The following is a 20,546-nucleotide window of genomic DNA, read 5'->3' as shown; positions in this document are numbered from 1 at the left end:
TATCCCCGCCCGTGGTATGGATTATATGTACTCACGACAGGTAGGAGAGAAAAGCGCCTAGACATAAATGTAGTCCCTGATGATGGATGGGATCAAGTTTAGAAAGAGTTGCGAGAGAGGCCACAGAATATATATGGTCACCATAGTCTAGTTTCGATAAAATTAGGGCTGAATGCAGTCGAAGAAGAGTTCGACGATCTGCCTCTCCCCACGAAAGTTGAGCTAGGGTTTTAAGGAGGTTCAGCCGGCTATGGCAAGTTGCTCTCAGGGAGGTAATGTGAGATTTCCAGGACAGCCAGCGATCAAACAGAAGGTCGAAAAATCTGACCATATTACATCCTGGGATATGGGAGCCATACAGTCACAATGGAGTATCAGAGACAATAGAACGTTTGGTGAAAGTAATTTGGTGCGTTTTAGCCCCAGAAAATTTAAACCCATGAGTAGTGGACCAATGGAAACACTGTTGACAGCATTCTGGGGTAAGGCTGCTACTAGGCGGCAGTCAGCGCCTTCACACGCTATGGCAGTCATCAGCATAAAGTAATGACCAAATATTAGATGGGAGAACAGAGGCCAGCTCATTTAGCTAGTAGAAAAAGAGTGGTGCTAAGTACACATTCCTGAGGGACACCTCCAGCTTTGACAAAGTCCGGGGGAAAGCAGATTATTAACCCGAACACGGAAATATCTCTCAGATAAGAATTTTTCAAGGAAAAGTGGCAAATTGCCTCAGAGGCCTAAGGAATGAGCTTAAGCCAAGATGTCATACTTCCAAAAAACGTCATATGCCATTTCGAGATCAAAAAAGACTGCAATAACCGAGTGGTTACTATCAAAGGCATTATGAACATAGGTACCTAAGCGGAGTAAGGGGTCAATAGCTGAGCGGCCCTTACGAAAGCCAAATTGACTAGTGGAGAAACTACTGTGTGTTTCTAAATACCGCACCAAACGTCTATTTACTAGATGTTCCATCAACTTGCAAACTGGACTGGTAAGAGCAATGGGATGACAGTGTGAGGCATCATGGCCCGAAGTACCTGGTTTACGAAAAGGCACTTTTCACAGCTCGGGAAGAACCTCTTTCAACTAAATAAGATCAAAAAGATGTAAGAGGACTGCATGGGTTGACGGATGTAAATGCTGAAGCATACGAATATGAATGCCATCAGGCCCAGCTGCCAACGATCGGCAAGCAAAAAGTGTTGACTAGTTCTAGAAGCGTACAAGGCACATAATAAGACCCTTCAACTAGATGAAAAATCTAAAGGCAGTAACTCTCTGGCAGACTTAGAGGAAAGAAAAGGGGGCATAGATGAAGCCCCTGAGAGATACGGACAAGATTTCCAATTTCTGTGGCAACTTCAAGAGGGCTTGCAATGTTGATCCTGGCAACCTGAAAAACAGGTGCCGGGTCTGGAGAGTACTTGTCACTCAATTTCCGCACTTTTTTTCCAAGTTGCACTCAGAGGGAGCCGAAGTAACGGTAGAAATAATCCTGGCAACAAGTGCGTTCAGCTTCACGGATGACACATCGGACAATCGTTCTCGCTCGCTTAAAATCAAGGAGTCGCTCTGTGGTCCTATTGTAATGATATCGGCCCCATGTAGCATGTTTCAAACGTGCTACATGAACACAAGCAGGAAATCACCAAGGCACGCATTTATGAGTGCCTACTCGAGGTTTGAGGGATTTAATGTGAAGCCGCGGTTAAAACCAAGGTCAAAAATAGTTGAAACAGCTCACCAGAAGAGGACGAAGAACATTCCTTACTAAAAACAGTTTGACGCGAGTACCGGTCCCAATTCGCCCGTTCAAATTGCCAACATGGGCTTCGAGGAGGGCGAGAATACAAATGGAAAGTAAGGGAGGATAGGAAAATGAAAGGGAGGATAGGAAAATGATTGTCGTCATGTAAATCTGGGAGCACTGACCAGGTAAAGTTGAGTGCAGTTGACGAAGAACAAACTGAAAGATCAGTGCAAGAGAGATAGAGTGCGATGGCCAAAATGGTTGGGAGTACTCATATTTAAAATGTGAGGGGGAAAAAGTGAGAAGTGCCTCTAACTGATCGCTACGAGAGTTACAGTGAGACTTCCCACCTCCCTGAGGAAATGATGAACATTAAAATCACCTAACAACAGAAGAGGTGGTGGTAATGAAGAAACCATAAACTCAACATCTGGAATAGATAATGACTCACGAAATCGTAATGACACGATTGCAAACAAACCATACTCTCTGATCGCGGGTTCTATTCCCGCCCGTGGTATGGTTTGGAATAGATAATGCTCGAGAAGGAGAAAGATGCAAAGGGCAAACTGTATACCAATTGTTCAAGTAGATGCTTGCTGCAGTGTAATGCAGCGAACTATGAACAAAGATCTGATGGTATGGTATACCAGTGCGTACAAGAAGTGCACTTTCATTAAAAGCTTCACCGGAAAAAAAGGATCCGATGAATGCAATAAAATGTAGCCCGAGACGGGCTGGATAACAGTGGAGTGTAATTTAGGTTTTTGCAAAGAAACACGAACAGGGAGAAACTGGGAAAGCAACATGTGAAGCTCGCCTAGATGACCCCTTAGAAGAGAAGTATACTGGTAACTTGAAGCAGTAGGTGTCTACGGGCTAGGAAGTTTAGTAAAATGTACATATGGAGGTAGCGGAAAACGAATAAGCAGTGAAGGACTGGAATGCGGCGAGGAAAGGATTTGTGCACATGGTTTAGTAAGGTGAGGAGTGATGGGAGGTGGATAGGTGTCTATTGGTTTTGTCTCCTCAATATATTCGGAGATAGCTTCAAGCGTTTCAGAGGACAAGTTGCAGGTAGTACGACATCAGAGACAGAAGGGGGAGAGTGAGTAAAGATCGGAGAGACGATGAAAGTTACCAAAGAAGGGTTGGGGGATGGGAGGTTAGAGTTCACTTGGGAGGGGACAGGAGAGGCGGGAACTGTACGAGAGGAAGGATGAACCTCCACACCCGTAATAGAGACAGTATGAGGTAAAGTACTAGGCACAGACTGGAAAAGATAAATGTTTGGGAACCCTAGTTCCTAGGCTTTTAAAAATATCCAAATGCACTGGCCTTACAGTCCACAGGATGGATATGGAGTCCACAACATACTAGCCACTTCAGTGGCAAAAATCTAGACAATGCCATGGAAATTCAGTACTATAACTAGTAACTGACACGGGCTTTTAGTTCTTTATCAATAAGTTATAAAAATACAACTTAATAGACATCTTTCTTCACCCTTTCACTTTTTTAATTCACTAACACAAGAAATAAACCAAAATTTAACATAAATATTTTCTCATTAAACTTTCAAGTCCACGTCATCATTTGATTCCTGTCAAATTGTCCTAACATTTGGCATTATAGTCCTATCCATAACCTGCCTCTACACATGAAATTCACATTTTGATTAAATTAAAAAACATGTCAATTAGTATTACTATATTAAGTAACCAATTAAAAATAATTACTGAAACATGACACTAATTACAAAGCGATGAGGAATTTTTTTAACCATTAGAGGAAACATATCTTGAGCAACAGTAAGTAAATTATAAAAATGCATTCTGATAAAAAGTCAAGAAATCGTTTTATATTAATATAGTAAATTAATGTTGAAGGAAATGTATGAGGTTGGCAGAGTGTTAAGCACAATATTCTTCACCTGGTGAGGGTAATATACAAGGCTGGCTGGGATCTTAAACACAACACTCATCCATTGATGATTCTTCACTCAAACCCTGAATAATTTCAATGACCCGAGCCCTAACACTGAGACAATTATCGTCTATGAGAAAGTCAACATGATCTAGAATGGAAAAGAGCAATTCTTGCAAGCCACGCAATTTTTCATCCAGTTGATCCTCTGTAATTTCCACAGTACGATGACTCACCTCATTCCGAAGTTTATTTAAGCGATAGAGTTTATTTTCCAGTTCTCTCTTATTGTACCATGGATGCGAATTTAGTGGGGCCAAGCCACACACATGCTGCTGCAGACGGAAGTGCAAAGTAATGTCAAAGTCTTCATTCAATGCCGCTTCAGCGATGTCATAGTTCCCTGCTGGTCCCGACTTCGCTATGGTCTTCTGCTGTATCTTATTAAATACAGCGTTGTATTTCTCCAGTCCAAGTTCCTGTATGCTCTTGAAGAAGATGTCTGGTCGCAGGTGGCCACCTACATAGAGAGAGGCTGTGACGTGTAACATTACAGCTACACCAGCTTCCCGTACAGCCTGGTGCCATCGCTGCCATGGACTCATCTGGTGTCCTGTAGAATATATCCATAAAGATGTACTGAATCTGTGAATGTCATTAACGCAGCATGGCAAAGGGGTGCTGATGTTAGCGGGAAGTGTGGGAGGATGAGGACATGTACTAAGATGAAAATCATAATGTAGCTGGTGCAGCAAGTCATTTTCAGTGAAGAAGTGTCGAATTAAAGATTCGTGGGGAAGAGGGGATGGACGGGTGGGTCCCAAGGCAAACAACTTGCAGGGGCCCTTGCTACTAAAAATCTCCAAATTACATACATATACGTACGTGTGTGAGCGCGTAAGAGCAAGTGAGTGAATGTTCCTTCCTTCATATTTGTGACGTTACCTGGTTTGAAGTGGGAGGAGGCCTTGTGTAAGGGGGGATGGCCCTTTTTTGTGTGTGGGGGAAGGGCAAGGGGTTAGTGCCCCGGTTGCCCCCCTTTAATCTAACACTGCAGTTAAGAAATCATAGAGTCTGCATTAAAGGTGAGAGGTTCTGAGAGGGAGAGCAGCTGAATACAGGATAAAGACGTTGAATAGTTCAGAAATAAGGTCTGCATGCTCCTCGATTATAATCATAAGTAAGCGGTAAACCCACAAATGGCCATACAGCGCTGCTGTTCCTTGCTAAGCAGGACAGTCCATCAAAAAGATGCCTTGGGCGCCTTTCTACGAGATGTCCACGAGCGAGTCTTGTGTGGACAACAGAATCTTAAGTGATTGCAGTTTATAGAAAATAGTAGTATCGTGATCGGGGAAAATAAAATACCTGTTATAATTTTCAGTTCTAGAAGTATTAAGGAGTGTTCTCTTTCTCAAGTTACAAATAGAATGTGCTGGAAAAAATGATGCTGGGAGAAAATATTTTAAATAATATTGCAATCTTAATCAAGGCACTTAGAGCCAAATATCCTGTAAAAGCTGAAGAACCCCGTGATAACTTCTATCATTTTTAATATCGTGTTGTGACTAGAAGCGACTTGCTCCTTTTAAGTGGTTGATTTTAGGCAAATTCTATATTTGAAAAGGGTCTCTCTTGTCAATTAATACATACAGTAATGGGAGGACAGTGTTGATTTCTTCTAGAGGGGGAATGTATAAAAAACATAACTTTTTCTAAACGAAATATTTAAGATTGAATAATTTATGGGAATTATGTTAACAAACTGGGGATACTTACTGCTACTTACGACTCCCATGCTGAGCTTAGTATATTGTTCTGCTAGCTGACCTTGTTCTGAATAGTGTGTTCTTAAATATGTCCGCTACCAGGCGTTCACCATATGTCCGCTACCAGGCGTTCACATTGTCCTCTTCGCTTTCGGGCTGAGTGGACGCACTGCGCAAACAGCTCCTGCTTTCTCTGGTGCGCAACTTCCTGTTTTCACCAAGATGGCTGCCAGCTACCGCAGGAGGAGCAACACCGTGTGTGCTGACCTTGTTAAAGGGGCAATTTACCCTACGAATGCCCCTGTTTTATTACCAACGATTATTCGGGACACGTTTGGCATTGAAGTTGAAGAATTGCACGGAGTAGCACTTAATGGATCATCACGAATCTTCATAAAGTTCTGCACAGTGGAGGCATATGAAAGGACGGTGACTCAGTACCAGGAGAAGAACATCACCGTATCGTCTGGTCTGGAGGTACGCCTGCGAGATGCCTCAAAATACTACACCTGGGTGAGGATCCGCAACGTTCCTTTCGAGGCAGACGATGTGGATATCCGAGAGACATTTCAAAGATATGGTGAGGTGCATGGTATAACTTTGGTTCGATGGACAGAGGGAATCTATGAAGGGTTGCCGGCTGGATCTTACACCGTCAAGATGTCTTTAAGAAGACCTATTCCATCGTATGTTGTCCTGGAGGATTTTAGGACACAGCTGTACGTGACCTATGCGGGACAACGAAAGACGTGTCGCCTGTGCGGCGCTTTTGACCACATGGCGGCCGGATGTGGTAAAGCAGCAGCGCCGCGGCCTTGGGAACGGCAAGTAGACACAGAGTCTCAGGCGGAACCTCTGCCGAAGTCTTTGAGTGCAGCAGGCAATGGTAATTGGGTGGATGAAGTGGAGGGCGAGTTAGAGAATTGTGTGACACTACCAGTGGCTTCGGATGCTCCCCCGCAAGCGGGCCCGGGAGTTGAGCAGCAGCCTGTGGGGGTGGGAGAGACCGGTGATCCACAGGAGTTATCTACGCCCCTACAGGAGATGATTAAGTCTTTCCTGGACGTGCCTGCGGAGGAGAACCCAACTACAAACAGGAGAATTCTGATGGTTGAGAAGGACTTGATTGAGCAGATTCCAGAGCCTCTGGGGTCAGAGCCTGGCATGTTGCAGTTGCTACAGGTGGAAGCTGAGGTGCACAAGGGCAATGGAAATACTGATATGGAAATTGAGGGCACATCTAGAAAGAGGGCTGGAGGCTCGTCAGATGAGGATGTTATAACACCAGCTCAGCGTACAGGGAAGAAGACGTGGGCAGGAGTGATTAAGAAGGGGCAGGGTAGTGCACAGGGGGGGAGGGGGTACAGGTGGGAAAGAGTGCACGGGAAAAGACAGAAGCAGCAAAGAGTGGAACAGACAGGACACAGAGACATAGAGGAAAGCCACCCTTTCTGAATCTTTAAGTGTCTAACGATAAACGTGAATGGCCTTAGAGCTGACGGTAAACGAGTATGGTTGGAGGATGTTTTGCGGCGTTTTAACATTGATGTGTGTTTTATTCAAGAACACAATTTCAAGTATGGCAGAGAGTTGAGGCTGAACGGTTTTAGGATGTATGTTGGTAGTTCAGGGAAATTAAAGGGTGGGGTGGCAGTGGCAGTGAGGGAGTCCAGCCCATTCCACGTGCTCAAGTGGGAAGAGGGAGGGGAGGGGAGGGTGGTGAGGGTGGAAGGGATATGGGGTGAGATTAGAGTATGTTTTCTGGGGATATATATGCCGGCAGATAGTAACATACGGGTAAAGGTGCATTTTGTAAGGGAGGTTTTGCTTTTCTACATGCGGGGTTTACCAATGGTTTCTATAATAGGTGGGGATTGGAATTGTGTAATCAGGAATAAGGATGTGGAGCCGAGAGGGGCAGGGTGTGTACTTGGAGTATTGAGGGATTTGTTGAGGGATGCAGGGGTTTATGACATAGTCAGGGGCGATGGGTGGAAAGTAGAGCACACGTTTATGCGGAGGGGTTATGCTGCCAGGTTGGATCGTATATATATAACTCGAGATATAACAGTAGAACGTGTAACGACGATAGATTTAGGTTTTTCGGACCATCGTGCCGTTTTGGCAGAGATGGCATGGGAAGGGATGGTTCGTAGGTATGTGGGTTATTGGAAAATGAATGCGAGGCTACTTCAGGGAGAGGGGGAGGGGTTGTTTTTTAGGGAATGGTGGAAGCAACTATGGGAGGCTCGCAACGAAGAGGAGGATGTCTTGGAATGGTGGGAGAAGCACTCTAAATTGCAGATTAGGGAGTATTACCAGCATAGAGGAAGGGATGAGGCGAGGTGGAGGTATGGGTTACAGAAATATTTAGAGGGGCAGCTAAATGATTGTTATGAAGGGGGAGGGGGGGCTAGACATGGAGAAATAGAGGTTTTAAGGGGAAGATTGAGGGATATACAAAATTCTCGTTTTGATGCGATACGTGTGAGGGAAGGTTTAGAGGAGGTTCTATGGGGTGACAAACCGTCAGGATGTGTTTTGAGGAGATTTAGGAATAGGCAACAGATGACCACGATTTTGGGATTAGAGGTGTGTAAAGGGGTGGGGGGATATAGGGTGGGGCAGGTACTTAGTACCACGGATGGAATGAGCAATTATGCTGATTATTGGTTTAGGGAGAATTTTAAGCAGAGGGAGGGAGGAGAGAGGGAGGGAGAGATTCTGGGAGAAGGAATTCGAGGTATTTTAGGGGAGGAGGAGAGTGCGGTAATAGAGGGTAGGATCAGTGAGGAGGAGGTGGAGGAGGCGATAATGGGCTTGAGTAGGGGAAAAGCGCCGGGCATTGATGGAATTCCTAATGATTTCTATATTACACATTGGGATTGTATGAAGGAATGTCTGGTCCGGTTGTTTAACTGTATGAAGGAAAGGGGAGTGTTGGGGGAATCGCAGGGCACGGGGGTAGTAGTTTTGGTCTATAAGGGAGGGGGGGGAAGACCTTGGGAGCTTTTAGGGCGATCTCCCTCATGTGTGCAGATTATAAAGTTTTTGCGAAGGTTTTAGGTAACCGTATGAAAAAGGTGCTTGACCGAGTCCTACATAGAGGACAGTGTGGGATTCCAGGTCGAAGTATGCGTGAGGGGCATGGAAGAATTAAGGATTTTGTGGAGGGTAGACAACGGGGGGGGATCTTGGGGATTGATTGGGAGCAGGCTTATGACAGTGTAGATAGACATATGTTGTGGTGTATTTTAAAAAAACAGGGTTTTGGTGATGAGATTGTGCGCTGGGCGACTACTTTGTATACGCCTGCAACGGTCAGGGTACAGGTTAATGGAAAGTTAGGGTTGCCGGTGCAGATGGGGATGGGTTTGCGACAGGGTTGCCCCTTGTCTCAAATCCTCTTTGCATGCATGCAGGACCCTTTTTATAGGCTTATAGAGGAAGGAGTGTGGGAACAGGGAGAGGTGGGTCCTGGGAGATGTGGTATTGTGGGGTATGTGGATGACACCACAGTTTTGGTAGGAGGGGAAATAGGATTGGGGAATGTGGGACGTATAATAGAGATTTTTGGTGGGGCGACAGGGATGAGGGTTAATGGAGCAAAGTCAAAGTTATTAGAAGTAGGCACGTGGGTGGGGGGAGGGTTGGGGGAACAGTATGGGTGGAACGTAGTGGATAGAATTAAGATATGTGGGGTTGTGTATATGGCGGACGCTGGGGAGGCACAGAGAATAAATTCCAAGGAAGTAGTGAGTAGAGCGATGGGTAGGATGCGCGGGTGGAGGGCTGGGGATGTAACATTGCAGCAGAGGGTGGTGGTAGTAAATACACTTGTGTACAGTAAAGTGTGGGGCGTGGCAGAAATATATCCCCTGAGGTCGTGTGATATTCAGGAACTGGAGAGGGTGGTTTTGAGGTATGTGTAGGGTTATGGGAAGCCATGGCTACGGAAGGAGGTGGTGATGATGGGCGTGCGGCAGGGTGGGCTGGGTCTTATACCTTTGGACACACGAGTGAAGGCAGTGTATGTGAAGCAGCGATACTTGAGGGTGGGAGGGGAGAGGGGTAGAAGGGTGGGAGAGGTCATGAAGGATGTGCAAAAATGGTGGAAGGGAAAGGCACTACTGGAGTGTGAAGATATGGTGCGAAATTTGTTGGCAGTAAGGGAAGCAAGAAAAGTAAGGGTAAGTAGGCTTGGGAGGACAGGTTGGCAGGGTACAGTGATACAGGGAGTAGCTACATACCCAATGTATGATTGGAGGGGCATTTGGGAAGACTTTCGGAAGATCAGATTAAAGCCAAGGGTTCGTGAAGTGGTTTATAGATTCTTTATGGGAATTTTAGCTACAAGGTCAGTGCTATATAGAATGGGTTATGTAGGTGCTGGCACTTGTTTGCATTGTGAGGAAGAGGAGACGGCTTTTCATGCCATATATTTTTGTGAAAACTTGGGTTTAGTAAGGGCATGGTTAGCGAGAGTTCTGGGTATAGTGGCAGGAGGGGGGAGAAACATATCGACTTTGAGGGCTTTGCATTTTGATGTGGGAGGGGTTTCCAAGGACATTCGGAGGGCAGTGATGTATGTTGTGGCAGATTTTTTGTATGTGTCTTGGTGCATGCGGGAGGTGGGGGGTGAATGTAGGGTGCGGGCGCTTGCGGCGAGTGTGTATCGTACAGTATGCAGAAATAGGCTACTATATGGGAGGTTGTGGGAAAATAGTTTTCCCTTGGGTTATCGTAATCTGTCGGTAGGTGTAATGTTAGGGTTGGGTGTAGTTTAGAGCTGGATTGGGCTGGTTCTCCCTAAACTGGCATTCTTGTTTTTTTTTTTGAGACTAGTGGAGGATGGAAGGTGGAATAAAAGTGTGTGGTAGTGGAGCATATGGGTGTAAAGTCGTTAGGAATAAGGGGGGGCATAGGGGGGGTGAACTGGTGACTATTGGTTAAGAGACAGGGGTTTTATGACTTTCGACGTCAGGTACGAACTTGAGCATGGAAGGGAACGTGAGTTTGTGTTTTTTTTTTTTTTTTGTTTTTTTTTTTTTTTTTTTTTTTAATACAGATAGCATGGGGTCAGGGGATGGCAGGGGGTGGCTTTCTGAAGTGTCTTTTGCCAGGTTGGTTTTGTTAATGATTGAGGTAGTACTGCCCGGTACATGTTTTATTAGGAGCCATAAGTTATATTGTGTAACTTAGTGCGTGACAGAGTAAGTCTGATATTGCTCTGGAACATTGTTAATAAATATATATATCTTGTTGAACATAATACATAAAAAAATGGGAATATGTATTAGTGAGAAAAAATAAAAAAGTATCTGGAGTTGTTAGGAGGATAGAAGTTATTTGTAGTGTAGATGTAAATTTTTTATTGTCTCAGGACTTGAATATGTTAATTTTTTTTAGTCAATGTAAATGTGAAAGTTTATTATTAATAATAATATTGATGTGTCAGAATGGTGAAAATGTCTAATAAGCTCAGACGGTGAAGATGGGGTTCTCCTTTTGATACTAAATGTGTATTTTGCGTTGAAATGTAATTTATAAGTAGGTTCAAATTTACTTAGTACGTCTTTTAGTTATTCTGTAATAGTATGTTGGTGTGATCATGTAATTATTAGTTATTTCTTCTTATGTATCCTTTGCTGCGCCAGAAGTGTGGCACTCAGTCAGTCCAGCAAAGGAGGTGGGGTAGGGATTGCTATATAAAATTCAAAAGCATAATAGGATGCAATAGAAATACTGTTAAAAAAAATGTGAAGGTAATGTTCTTGAAATGTAATCTGTTTGTTTTTTGTCCTATTGTCTTATGTATGGTTTTAAATAACATATAAGTACAAGTTCTTAAGTGTTATGTAACACTTCATTAAATATCTAAGTTAGTACTGATAGTTCTGGTATACTTACCGTTATTATTATGTAATGTACGTCGTAAGTGACAATATTATGGTTAGGAAGCCTCGAGTGTAAGGCATTTTGGGGATGGTCAAGGTGGTGTTTAGTGGTGCACTGTATATAACAGACACATGTAAAGTAGGATGGTTGGGTTAGAAGGTTCACTGGACCTCGTGTATCATCATGATGTCAGAGTTACCATATATGGGAAATGTTTAGTTCAGGTATAAGGATGCATGTTTGCATGGTAATTATATGGGGTACTGTGATTATGAATTATATGGTGTACTGTGATTATGAATTATATTTTGGATACCTGTTTGTTAAGGGATTGTGGTCTTCTATATATTTATTCTTTTATGTTGTAATACAACGTTTTAAATAAAATATAAAAAAAAATTCTATATTTGAAAAGGGTCTCTCTTGTCAATTAATACATACAGTAATGGGAGGGCAGTGTTGATTTCTTCTAGAGGGGGAATGTATAAAAAACATAACTTTTTCTAAACGAAATATTTAAGATTGAATAATTTACGGGAATTATGTTAACAAACTGGGGATACTTACTGCTACTTACGACTCCCATGCTGAGCTTAGTATATTGTTCTGCTAGCTGACCTTGTTCTGAATAGTGTGTTCTTAAATATGTCCGCTACCAGGCGTTCACCATATGTCCGCTACCAGGCGTTCACCAGGTGTCCGCTACCAGGCGTTTACCAGGTGTCTGCTACCAGCCGTTCACCAGGTGTCCGCTACCAAGGCGTTCACCAGGTGTCCGCTACCAGGCGTTCACCAGGTGTCCGCTACCAGGCGTTCACCAGGTGTCCGCTACCAGCCGTTCACCAGATGTCCGCTACCAGGCGTTCACCAGATATACGCTACCAGCCGTTCACCAGGTGTCCGCTACCAGCCGTTCACCAGATGTCCGCTACCAGGCGTTCACCAGATATACGCTACCAGGCGTTCACCAGGTGTCCGCTACCAGGCGTTCACCAGATATCTGCGGAGACGATGCATTTCAAGCATCCATGCCAAGGTTATCATTAGTGTATTTACAAAGTGGCTGAATCGGTGTTTTTTGTCAGTTAGGGTAAAGGATTGGGGAAGGGGGTAGAGACCCTAGACATGATGCTGGAAAAAAAATTACTGAAAGCATTTTGCATTTCCGCCATTTCTATATGTAAAGGAATTGTCATTAATTTTGAAACTGGGAAATTAAATACAAATCTTACACGCAGTAGCAAAATAAAGTCGTCTTGACGCTGGGTTCTCCATCCACTTCTTTGAGTCAAACCTAATGAAAATATCTAATCTTTCCCACTGAAGTAAACTTCACAATATTATAATTAAAATAATAAGAGGCAATTCAACTGAATAAAAAAATGTAAAAGGTAATCAAGTTACATCTAAAAAAAAAAAAATTAAAAGTAATCAAATTAAATGAAAAAAATTAAAATAGTTATTTAGCGAACTTTCGCACCGTACTCTATATGACCCATGGGGGTTTACAGCTTGAATTATAAAAACGAGACAGCTATACGTTATTAGAAGTTACAATTCTCAGTAACAATCATCGATGGGAAGCATCTGGGAAATGGAAAGTTATGAGGTATGATCCAAGGAAGGGGAGGGCAGCTCCAACTCCTTGAACCAAGAGCCTCTCACCAGCATTAAGGCACCTACACACTTAAACAGGCCACTAATATAAAAAAATATTCGCATAAATAAGATGTAACCAATATTCTGACTGCTCTGCGATAAGAGAACGGAGGATCGAACCTTCACTCACTGCACTGACTCACACGAGTTTAACGATTAATGGAACAAATACAACTTTACATATTATTATTATTATAATCAAGGGGGAAGCGCTAAACCCGGAGGATTATACAGCGCCTGGGGGGGGGGGATGTGGAAGGCATTCAGGCTTAATTCGGGGAACTGGAGCACAGATCCAATTCCCTAAATCAAGAGCCCCTCACCAACATCAAGGAACCTTCCTTGAGGGGTCAACTTTACATAATAAAGCACAGCATACTAAACATGAGTGATAATTTTTCTATACCGATGACAGTAGAAGAACTTTAAGAACCTTTCTGAAACCTTCGTCAGAATCTAGGAAGTAAACCTTATAAAAATAAGCCACTCAACCTTTGTTCCTTCCTCTTAGGAAACACTACGGTCAGATCTCCTTCAAGCCCTCTATTTAAGTCATGAATCAATAATGTCAAACACTGGTATAAAACTGCAAGGCAGAATATGCAATACGAACGAATACAATTTTTTTTTTGCAACTATAATCATAGCATAATAGGATTGTTACGTCTTTCAAGTTACCAGAAATGAAATTAACATTCAGTTCCTGGTAACAACTGTTTCAAACTGTGGTAAGCAATTCTTGCTTCAAAACGTAGTTCAGATATTGTGATTAGACAAGTTTCCACTAGTAATATCAAGCAAGGAGTAATTTGTAATTAAAAAAAAAAAAATTTAATCATGCACCGCATAACGACGTTTCGGTCAACGGCGGACCACATATACGATGGTGGTGTAAAGAAAACTGCACTTCCAGTCGTATAAAAGTATAGCACATACAATAATATACAATACATAATTATAGTTGTAATCAAAACCAAGCGCTAAACCCACGAGGATCATTTAAACAGTACATAATACTAATAGCAATAAATAACTGCTACTGGTTTATGTATTTACTGTACTTTTTGTCGTTTTTCTGGAGCATACTCTTTCTACTTGTTTAAAAAAAATGTTTACTGTAAAACAGTAAGGAGTGTTACGCCGGCAGCAGCCTCATACATCTCGTGTTTACTGCGTCTCTTGATTTAATCGTGCTTGATTTAATCTCGTGCATTACCTGCTTACAAGTAAATCTACGATGAAAAAAACCAAACCATATAGCCTAGGTGTGTAGTAGGCTATACAATCTAGGTTTGTGCAAGTACACTATGACAGTCACTGAACAACGAAATCGCCTAACGACGCATTCTCAACGTATCCCCATCGTTAAACGACGCATGAACGTAATCTTGTAGTTTAAAATTGAAATAGTCCAGTGATGAGTACTCTGGAAACTAAACAACTGAAGCTAAACAACTTCAGATTTAGAATGGATAGAGAAATAGGTTGGATATATGTTTAACAAGAGGTGAAGGTGAAAAAACTTCCAAATAGTGTCAATGAAGTGAGAACATTGGATAGCTTTAAATATAAGATGGACATATATGAGTGGGTGTGGTTGGGTGAGAGTTCGACCTGCCTCGTGATGTAAGCCAGTATTATAATAAAAGAAGAGCTAAACCTACAACCCTGCTGCAGTATTCCTTCATTTTGTGCTTCCAACGAGCTTTCTGGAGACGAAGTTTCCACTGCTTCCACTACGGTAGCAATGTCGAAGTTAATGTGTAGGTCCAAACTCCCGTGGACTGGGGAGGGAAGTGAGTCGTCAAGGCGACCGAGGCGTGTAGTGACGCTTGTGCATGGCAGAATTGTGCATCATGGAGGCTAGTTGTTAACTCTTCCAATAGGCAAGGCTACACAAGTGAGCCCAGGTATGCATAACAGGTGAGCGTACAGTGGAAGCTAGTACAGTAATTGATTCACGAGAGTCCAACACCTCACCTCCGTCGGTGTATGAGAGGGACTGTTCAAGCAGCTTTATTTTCCACCCGTGGTGGGGGAAGAGTTGGGGGGGACGACTAGATACCCGACCAGGAGCTCTGGGGTGGCCAGTAACTGCAAGTAAACTGTTCCTATAGTTCAACACACAATATCCAGACAAACTTCCTACTTGCCAGAATTACTGAACTAATACTGAAGTAGTGTTGGTCTTCAGAATTTGTTTCTAATATTATTAATTGTATCCAACTATTTAATAACTCTTAGAGATAGCTCGGGTTTTAGTTCTTCCCGAAATATCGTAAATACCTGTTTTATTTTCCTTTAGAATGTATAGGCCTATTCCGAACACTCAAATTATAATTGTCAATTCACATCAAATGGATGTTCTATCTAAATATTTGAAGACCGGTTAACGCTAAAGATTTAGCGCAGTAAAGGATATTTTGTTTAAAAACATGTAAAAACACAATTGTACAGCCAGGAATAATGACAATAGCAGCTCTTGGCATCGGGTTAAGTGCGACTCATAAACTTTACAAGTTACATCACAAACTTCATCACCGGTGACTCACTCTTCAAGATCATGATCAAAAGGGTATAAGTAAGACCCCAGTGGGGTGAGCGGGGAAGACGGGACAGGTGAAGAACAGAGTTGGAGAGGAGTGTCCTTAGTTGTAGAAAAAAGAGCCAGGAATTAACCCAGCAGCTAGGCGATGGTGGGCCAGACTTAATAAACAGGAATTGCAGGCTCTGTTGCGATAGTCTTGTGGAAATTGGATGTCAACAGACTTGACAAGCTGGCAGCAGGTTACATCGCAGGCAGGGAAGAACATTAGAGGGCAGCATACTGGTGGAGTTATTTGACTAGTTTAGGGTGGCAGGTTTGTGGAGGCGCCATTCTCAAATTTTTTGAATTTGCTTTTAGAGAGGTGGTAAAGTTTTGTCTTGTTTCCAAAGGTGAAACGAAGAGGCTTGAGAAATTCCAGAACTTGGGTGATTGAGAAGTAATGTGGTTGTTCGTAGGTAAACTTGACAGTTCCTGCACCGAGGCCTTTGTAGAGTTCAGTGCAAGTCATGGTGTCAGCGTTTGATGGAGAAGTGTAGAATGTAAGGTTTTCCCATGTTGGTGTGCTAGAATCGTCAATAAATCTTTCTTAATCTTCTGACATGTATTCAGTAGTCGAGTCTACCACTGTGCTAAGAAGTGACTGTGGGTTGACAGGAGCAGTGGAGAGGTGTACTGGAGGTGTAACATCAGGTTGGGAGGCAATGGTCAAGGCAGCATGAGCGATGGTGTGGGAGGTTGTGGAAGGTACAGGAACAGCTGCTTGGGCAATAGGAGACAGGTCGGCAGGAGTAGTGAAGTTAATGACGTTAGGAAGAATTCTGAGGATGTCAGCTGAAAGTGTGCAGTCAGGGAAAACGAAGGCAGGCATGTTAAGTTTGAATAGTTCATTGAAGGTGGAGATGAATGAGCCAGGATTTGCTGCATTGGAGAGGTGCGCATACATCATGCAATACACACAGCACTTTTAGAGGGAGCAGCGTCAGGGAGTTGCTGGGTAGAGATGATTGCTATGTGGCTTGGAGAATTTTGGTGCCTGTCTGGAGTTTTGAAATGGTGGTGTATGTCGGTGATTTGGACTGTTCTTGGCTTCTTCTTTAATTTTCTTCGAGAGAACTTCTTTTCGCAGTGGGCATTTGGCTGCAGTTAAGACATGTTGGAGTGGCATTGGTGGTGGTGCAAGCTTCGAAGTCGTGACCTTATGATAAGATACTCTTAAGATACTCACATTTTAAAATTTCAGCAGATGCTTCTGTCACACGACCTTCATTGAGGGAGGGAGGGGCCTGTCATGATGCTGCTGAACTGCTCTGGATCCAAGTAATTGGAGCCATTTTATCTTTTCTTGGATCAGACCCTATGTTACACAGTAATAAAGAACTGAACTGGGTCACCTGATCATGTCAAGGTCAGTCATAACACAAGGCAATTTAAGAATAGTCAAAGAATATCTGTGACCGGTTTCGAAAGTTATCCACTCTCACAGCTTGTTTTGAGGCCTAGCTTTATTTTTGATTGCCAGTTCTTCAAGGTATTGTTGCTGGCGGCCCGCAGGCCCACATATCTATTACAGCCTGGTTATGTGGCACTTGGCGGAGATATTTGTCAGATTTCCTCTTAAATACTTTTGCACTTGTTCCGGCAGTGTTTCTGACAGTAAGCTGACAAACAGCCTGGTTGATCAGGCTCTGATCCACCAGGAGGCCTGGTCACAGACCGGGCCGCGGGGGCGTTGACCCCCGGAACTCTCTCCAGGTAAACAGAAGGCTACGACACTGATATTTGTTGTTAAAAATATTCATAATTTTTCAACATTTCCTGCACTGTTAGCATTCTTAAAGTAAAAGCATTGTGAGTTATTTTTTAGTACTGTAAAGATGAAAGTTTAATTGGTAGCATGTATATATATATACCTAAATATGTAAATTAACAATGACCCCAATGGAAATAAGTGAAAATGTTTTACTTTACTGGGTTATTCTAGGCTAAACATATATAATGTATATATTATTATCATTATTATGGGGAGCGCTAAACCTGAAGGGATTATACAGCACCTGAGTGGGGGGGATGGAAAGTATTCTGGCTCAATTCAGGGAACTGGCGCACAGATCCAATTCCCTAGATCAAGAGCCCCTCACCGGCGTCAAGGAACCTCCCTCGAGGGGATAATGTATATGTTAAAGCCCTATAATATTTGTGTGCCATCAATCAAATTACATAAATAAAATATTTATTTATCCAAAGTCTAAATAGAAACTTGCCTTCGCTCCCCAGGCTCCGTATCAGCCTTACGAGCTCGAAGTGTTTTCCCATGAATATAATAATTGCCTCTTACCTTCCACGGGCTTTTAACTTGGTCTAACGCTCTTGATTCTCGCTACCACACACAGTTATAGATATTTAACACAAAAGTTTGGTAGTGAGAAGTATTGGATGTAAGCTGGTTAAGCTGTGGTACAACACAATTCAAGGTTACATACAGTCACAGCTTTATTTCTCTGTATATATACCGAGAGTTTACTTTAATCCCAATTTTGTGGATTAAAGTATCCTTGACCGGTGATGTAGAAGTTACATGCACACTTAATGACATTCATGTAATCGATAGGCCTTAAATACAATAAACTAATCCGGAATAGAGCCGAGTGAGATCCGTGATGCTCAACAGTGTATATTAAACTGCTGCGTACAGAACTTGTTACTAAGTCTCACCTTCAACAAGGCTTCCAATACTCAATCTCCGTCTTTTATCTTATCCACTCACTGACAGTTTTTTTAACTCTAAATATTTTCCCTTTGTGTATTTTTTTTTGTGTGTATATTTAACCTTAACGGATATAAATAATTATTTTGCCAGGATTGCCTCAAGGTCACATACTGGTGCTTGCTTATACTGTACAATCCTACACAAAGTATATTATAACAGTCTTACGAGAACATGGACACCTATAACCAAAGAAAAGATAGGTTGCAGAATATTATAGAACAATCAAATTATATAAACAAAATATTTATTATGTATTACAGAGTTATGGCCCTGTAGAGCCCTGGATCCTGTATTTGCCTCGTAATAAATCATGTAATATATGCTGGAACAGTTCTATAAATTTGATAGATCTCATTTAATGTATTATTCTATACAAAACACGGTTGAATATTGTATTTTATACAAAGAAATAAGATTAAAGTTTCCCATGTATAGCGACAGTTCTACCTCATATTACCATACAACACAAGGCTATATTTCTTCCAGATATTCTTACACCAGTCGTTGCCATAGCTAATAACAGTAACAAAATGGTACTTAGTGGGTTGGAATGAGGAAAATTAGAACATTCTTCTTTTTATGGAAATACGAGAAGTATAAAATTACTTGTTGAAACACACAAATTTGTAGCTGGCACTTACCTGGAGACCTGGAGAGAGTTTCGGGGGTCAACGCCCCCGCGGCCCGGTCTGTGACCAGGCCTCCTGGTGGATCAGCGCCTGATCAACCAGGCTGTTGCTGCTGGCTGCACGCAAACCAACGTACGAGCCACAGCCCGGCTGATCAGGAACTGACTTTAGGTGCTTGTCCAGTGCCAGCTTGAAGACTGCCAGGGGTCTGTTGGTAATCCCCCTTATGTGTGCTGGGAGGCAGTTGAACAGTCTCGGGCCCCTGACACTTATTGTATGGTCTCTTAACGTGCTAGTGACACCCCTGCTTTTCATTGGGGGGATGGTGCATCGTCTGCCAAGTCTTTTGCTTTCGTAGTGAGTGATTTTCGTGTGCAAGTTCGGTACTAGTCCCTCTAGGATTTTCCAGGTGTATATAATCATGTATCTCTCCCTCCTGCGTTCCAGGGAATACAGGTTTAGGAACCTCAAGCGCTCCCAGTAATTGAGGTGTTTTATCTCCGTTATGCGCGCCGTGAAAGTTCTCTGTACATTTTCTAGGTCGGCAATTTCACCTGCCTTGAAAGGTGCTGTTAGAGTGCAGCAATATTCCAGCCTAGATAGAACAAGTGACCTGAAGAGTGTCATCATGGGCTTGGCCTCCCTAGTTTTGAAGGTTCTCATTATCCATCCTGTCATTTTTCTAGCAGATGCGATTGATACAATGTTATGGTCCTTGAAGGTGAGATCCTCCGACATAATCACTCCCAGGTCTTTGACGTTGGTGTTTCGCTCTATTTCGTGGCCAGAATTTGTTTTGTACTCTGGTGCAATATATACAACGGAAAGCCAAATATTATTCCAGTGAACTTTCTTCACCAGTCGCCCTACCGTAGCCAACAAGAGTGATACAATAGCATTTGATGTGGTGGAGTTGGCAAAAAAAATTTAGAAAAGTGAAATACAGTGATCTATAAGTACCCAAAACCTCAGGCTGTGAAAAGGGTGCCAGAGGTCACCAACTCCCTTCAATACGCTGTAGACGCTACCAGTAATCACCAGATCACCAAATACGCAAGTCAAATAATAATAATACTAATACTAATACTACTACTACTAATAATAATATCTCTACAATTTATAAAATTATATATATATCAAACTACAGTATATATACCAACATATAAAACAAAATACTTTATAGTAGACTCTTATCCTAGCCAGCCTACCAGGAGAACTGTTGAGGTATACCAGAACTGTTGAGGTATATCAGGAGAACTGTTTAGGTATACCAGGAGAACTGTTTAGGTATACCAGGAGAAACGGTCATGTAGTCAGAAACTGTAAGGTTGGAGGTGCTGTCCTGGTAGACAGTAATGGTGAAGCTGGAGGTGCTGTCCTGGGAGACAGTAATGGTGAAGCTGGAGGTGCTGTCCTGGTAGACAGTAATGGTGAAGCTGGAGGTGCTGTCCTGGGAGACAGTAATGGTGAAGCTGGAGGTGCTGCCCTGGTAGACAGTAATGGTGAAGCTGGAGGTGCTGTCCTGGTAGACAGTAATGGTGAAGCTGGAGGTGCTGTCCTGGGAGACAGTAATGGTGAAGCTGGAGGTGCTGTC

At 42.8% G+C, this 20,546-nt stretch overlaps 1 protein-coding gene across 1 annotated transcript; it reads right to left on the bottom strand.

Annotated features, from left to right (window-relative positions):
- Window positions 1–3,451: 3,451 nt before the first annotated feature.
- LOC128705619 (uncharacterized) lies at window positions 3,452–18,224 on the bottom strand. The gene is made up of 4 exons (XM_070100025.1): window positions 17,892–18,224; window positions 11,917–12,349; window positions 5,462–6,520; window positions 3,452–4,295 (listed from the first exon to the last, which is right to left on the bottom strand). The coding sequence occupies exons 3-4, from the start codon at window positions 5,478–5,480 to the stop codon at window positions 3,724–3,726; spliced, it is 591 nt and encodes a 196-aa protein (XP_069956126.1). The 5' UTR covers window positions 5,481–6,520; window positions 11,917–12,349; window positions 17,892–18,224; the 3' UTR covers window positions 3,452–3,723.
- Between the last annotated feature and the right edge of the window lie 2,322 nt (window positions 18,225–20,546).

This window comes from Cherax quadricarinatus, chromosome 71 (assembly GCF_038502225.1).
Source record: "Cherax quadricarinatus isolate ZL_2023a chromosome 71, ASM3850222v1, whole genome shotgun sequence".
NCBI classification, from domain to species: Eukaryota; Metazoa; Arthropoda; class Malacostraca; order Decapoda; family Parastacidae; genus Cherax; species Cherax quadricarinatus.
This window is presented reverse-complemented; position numbering and strand designations above follow the sequence as displayed.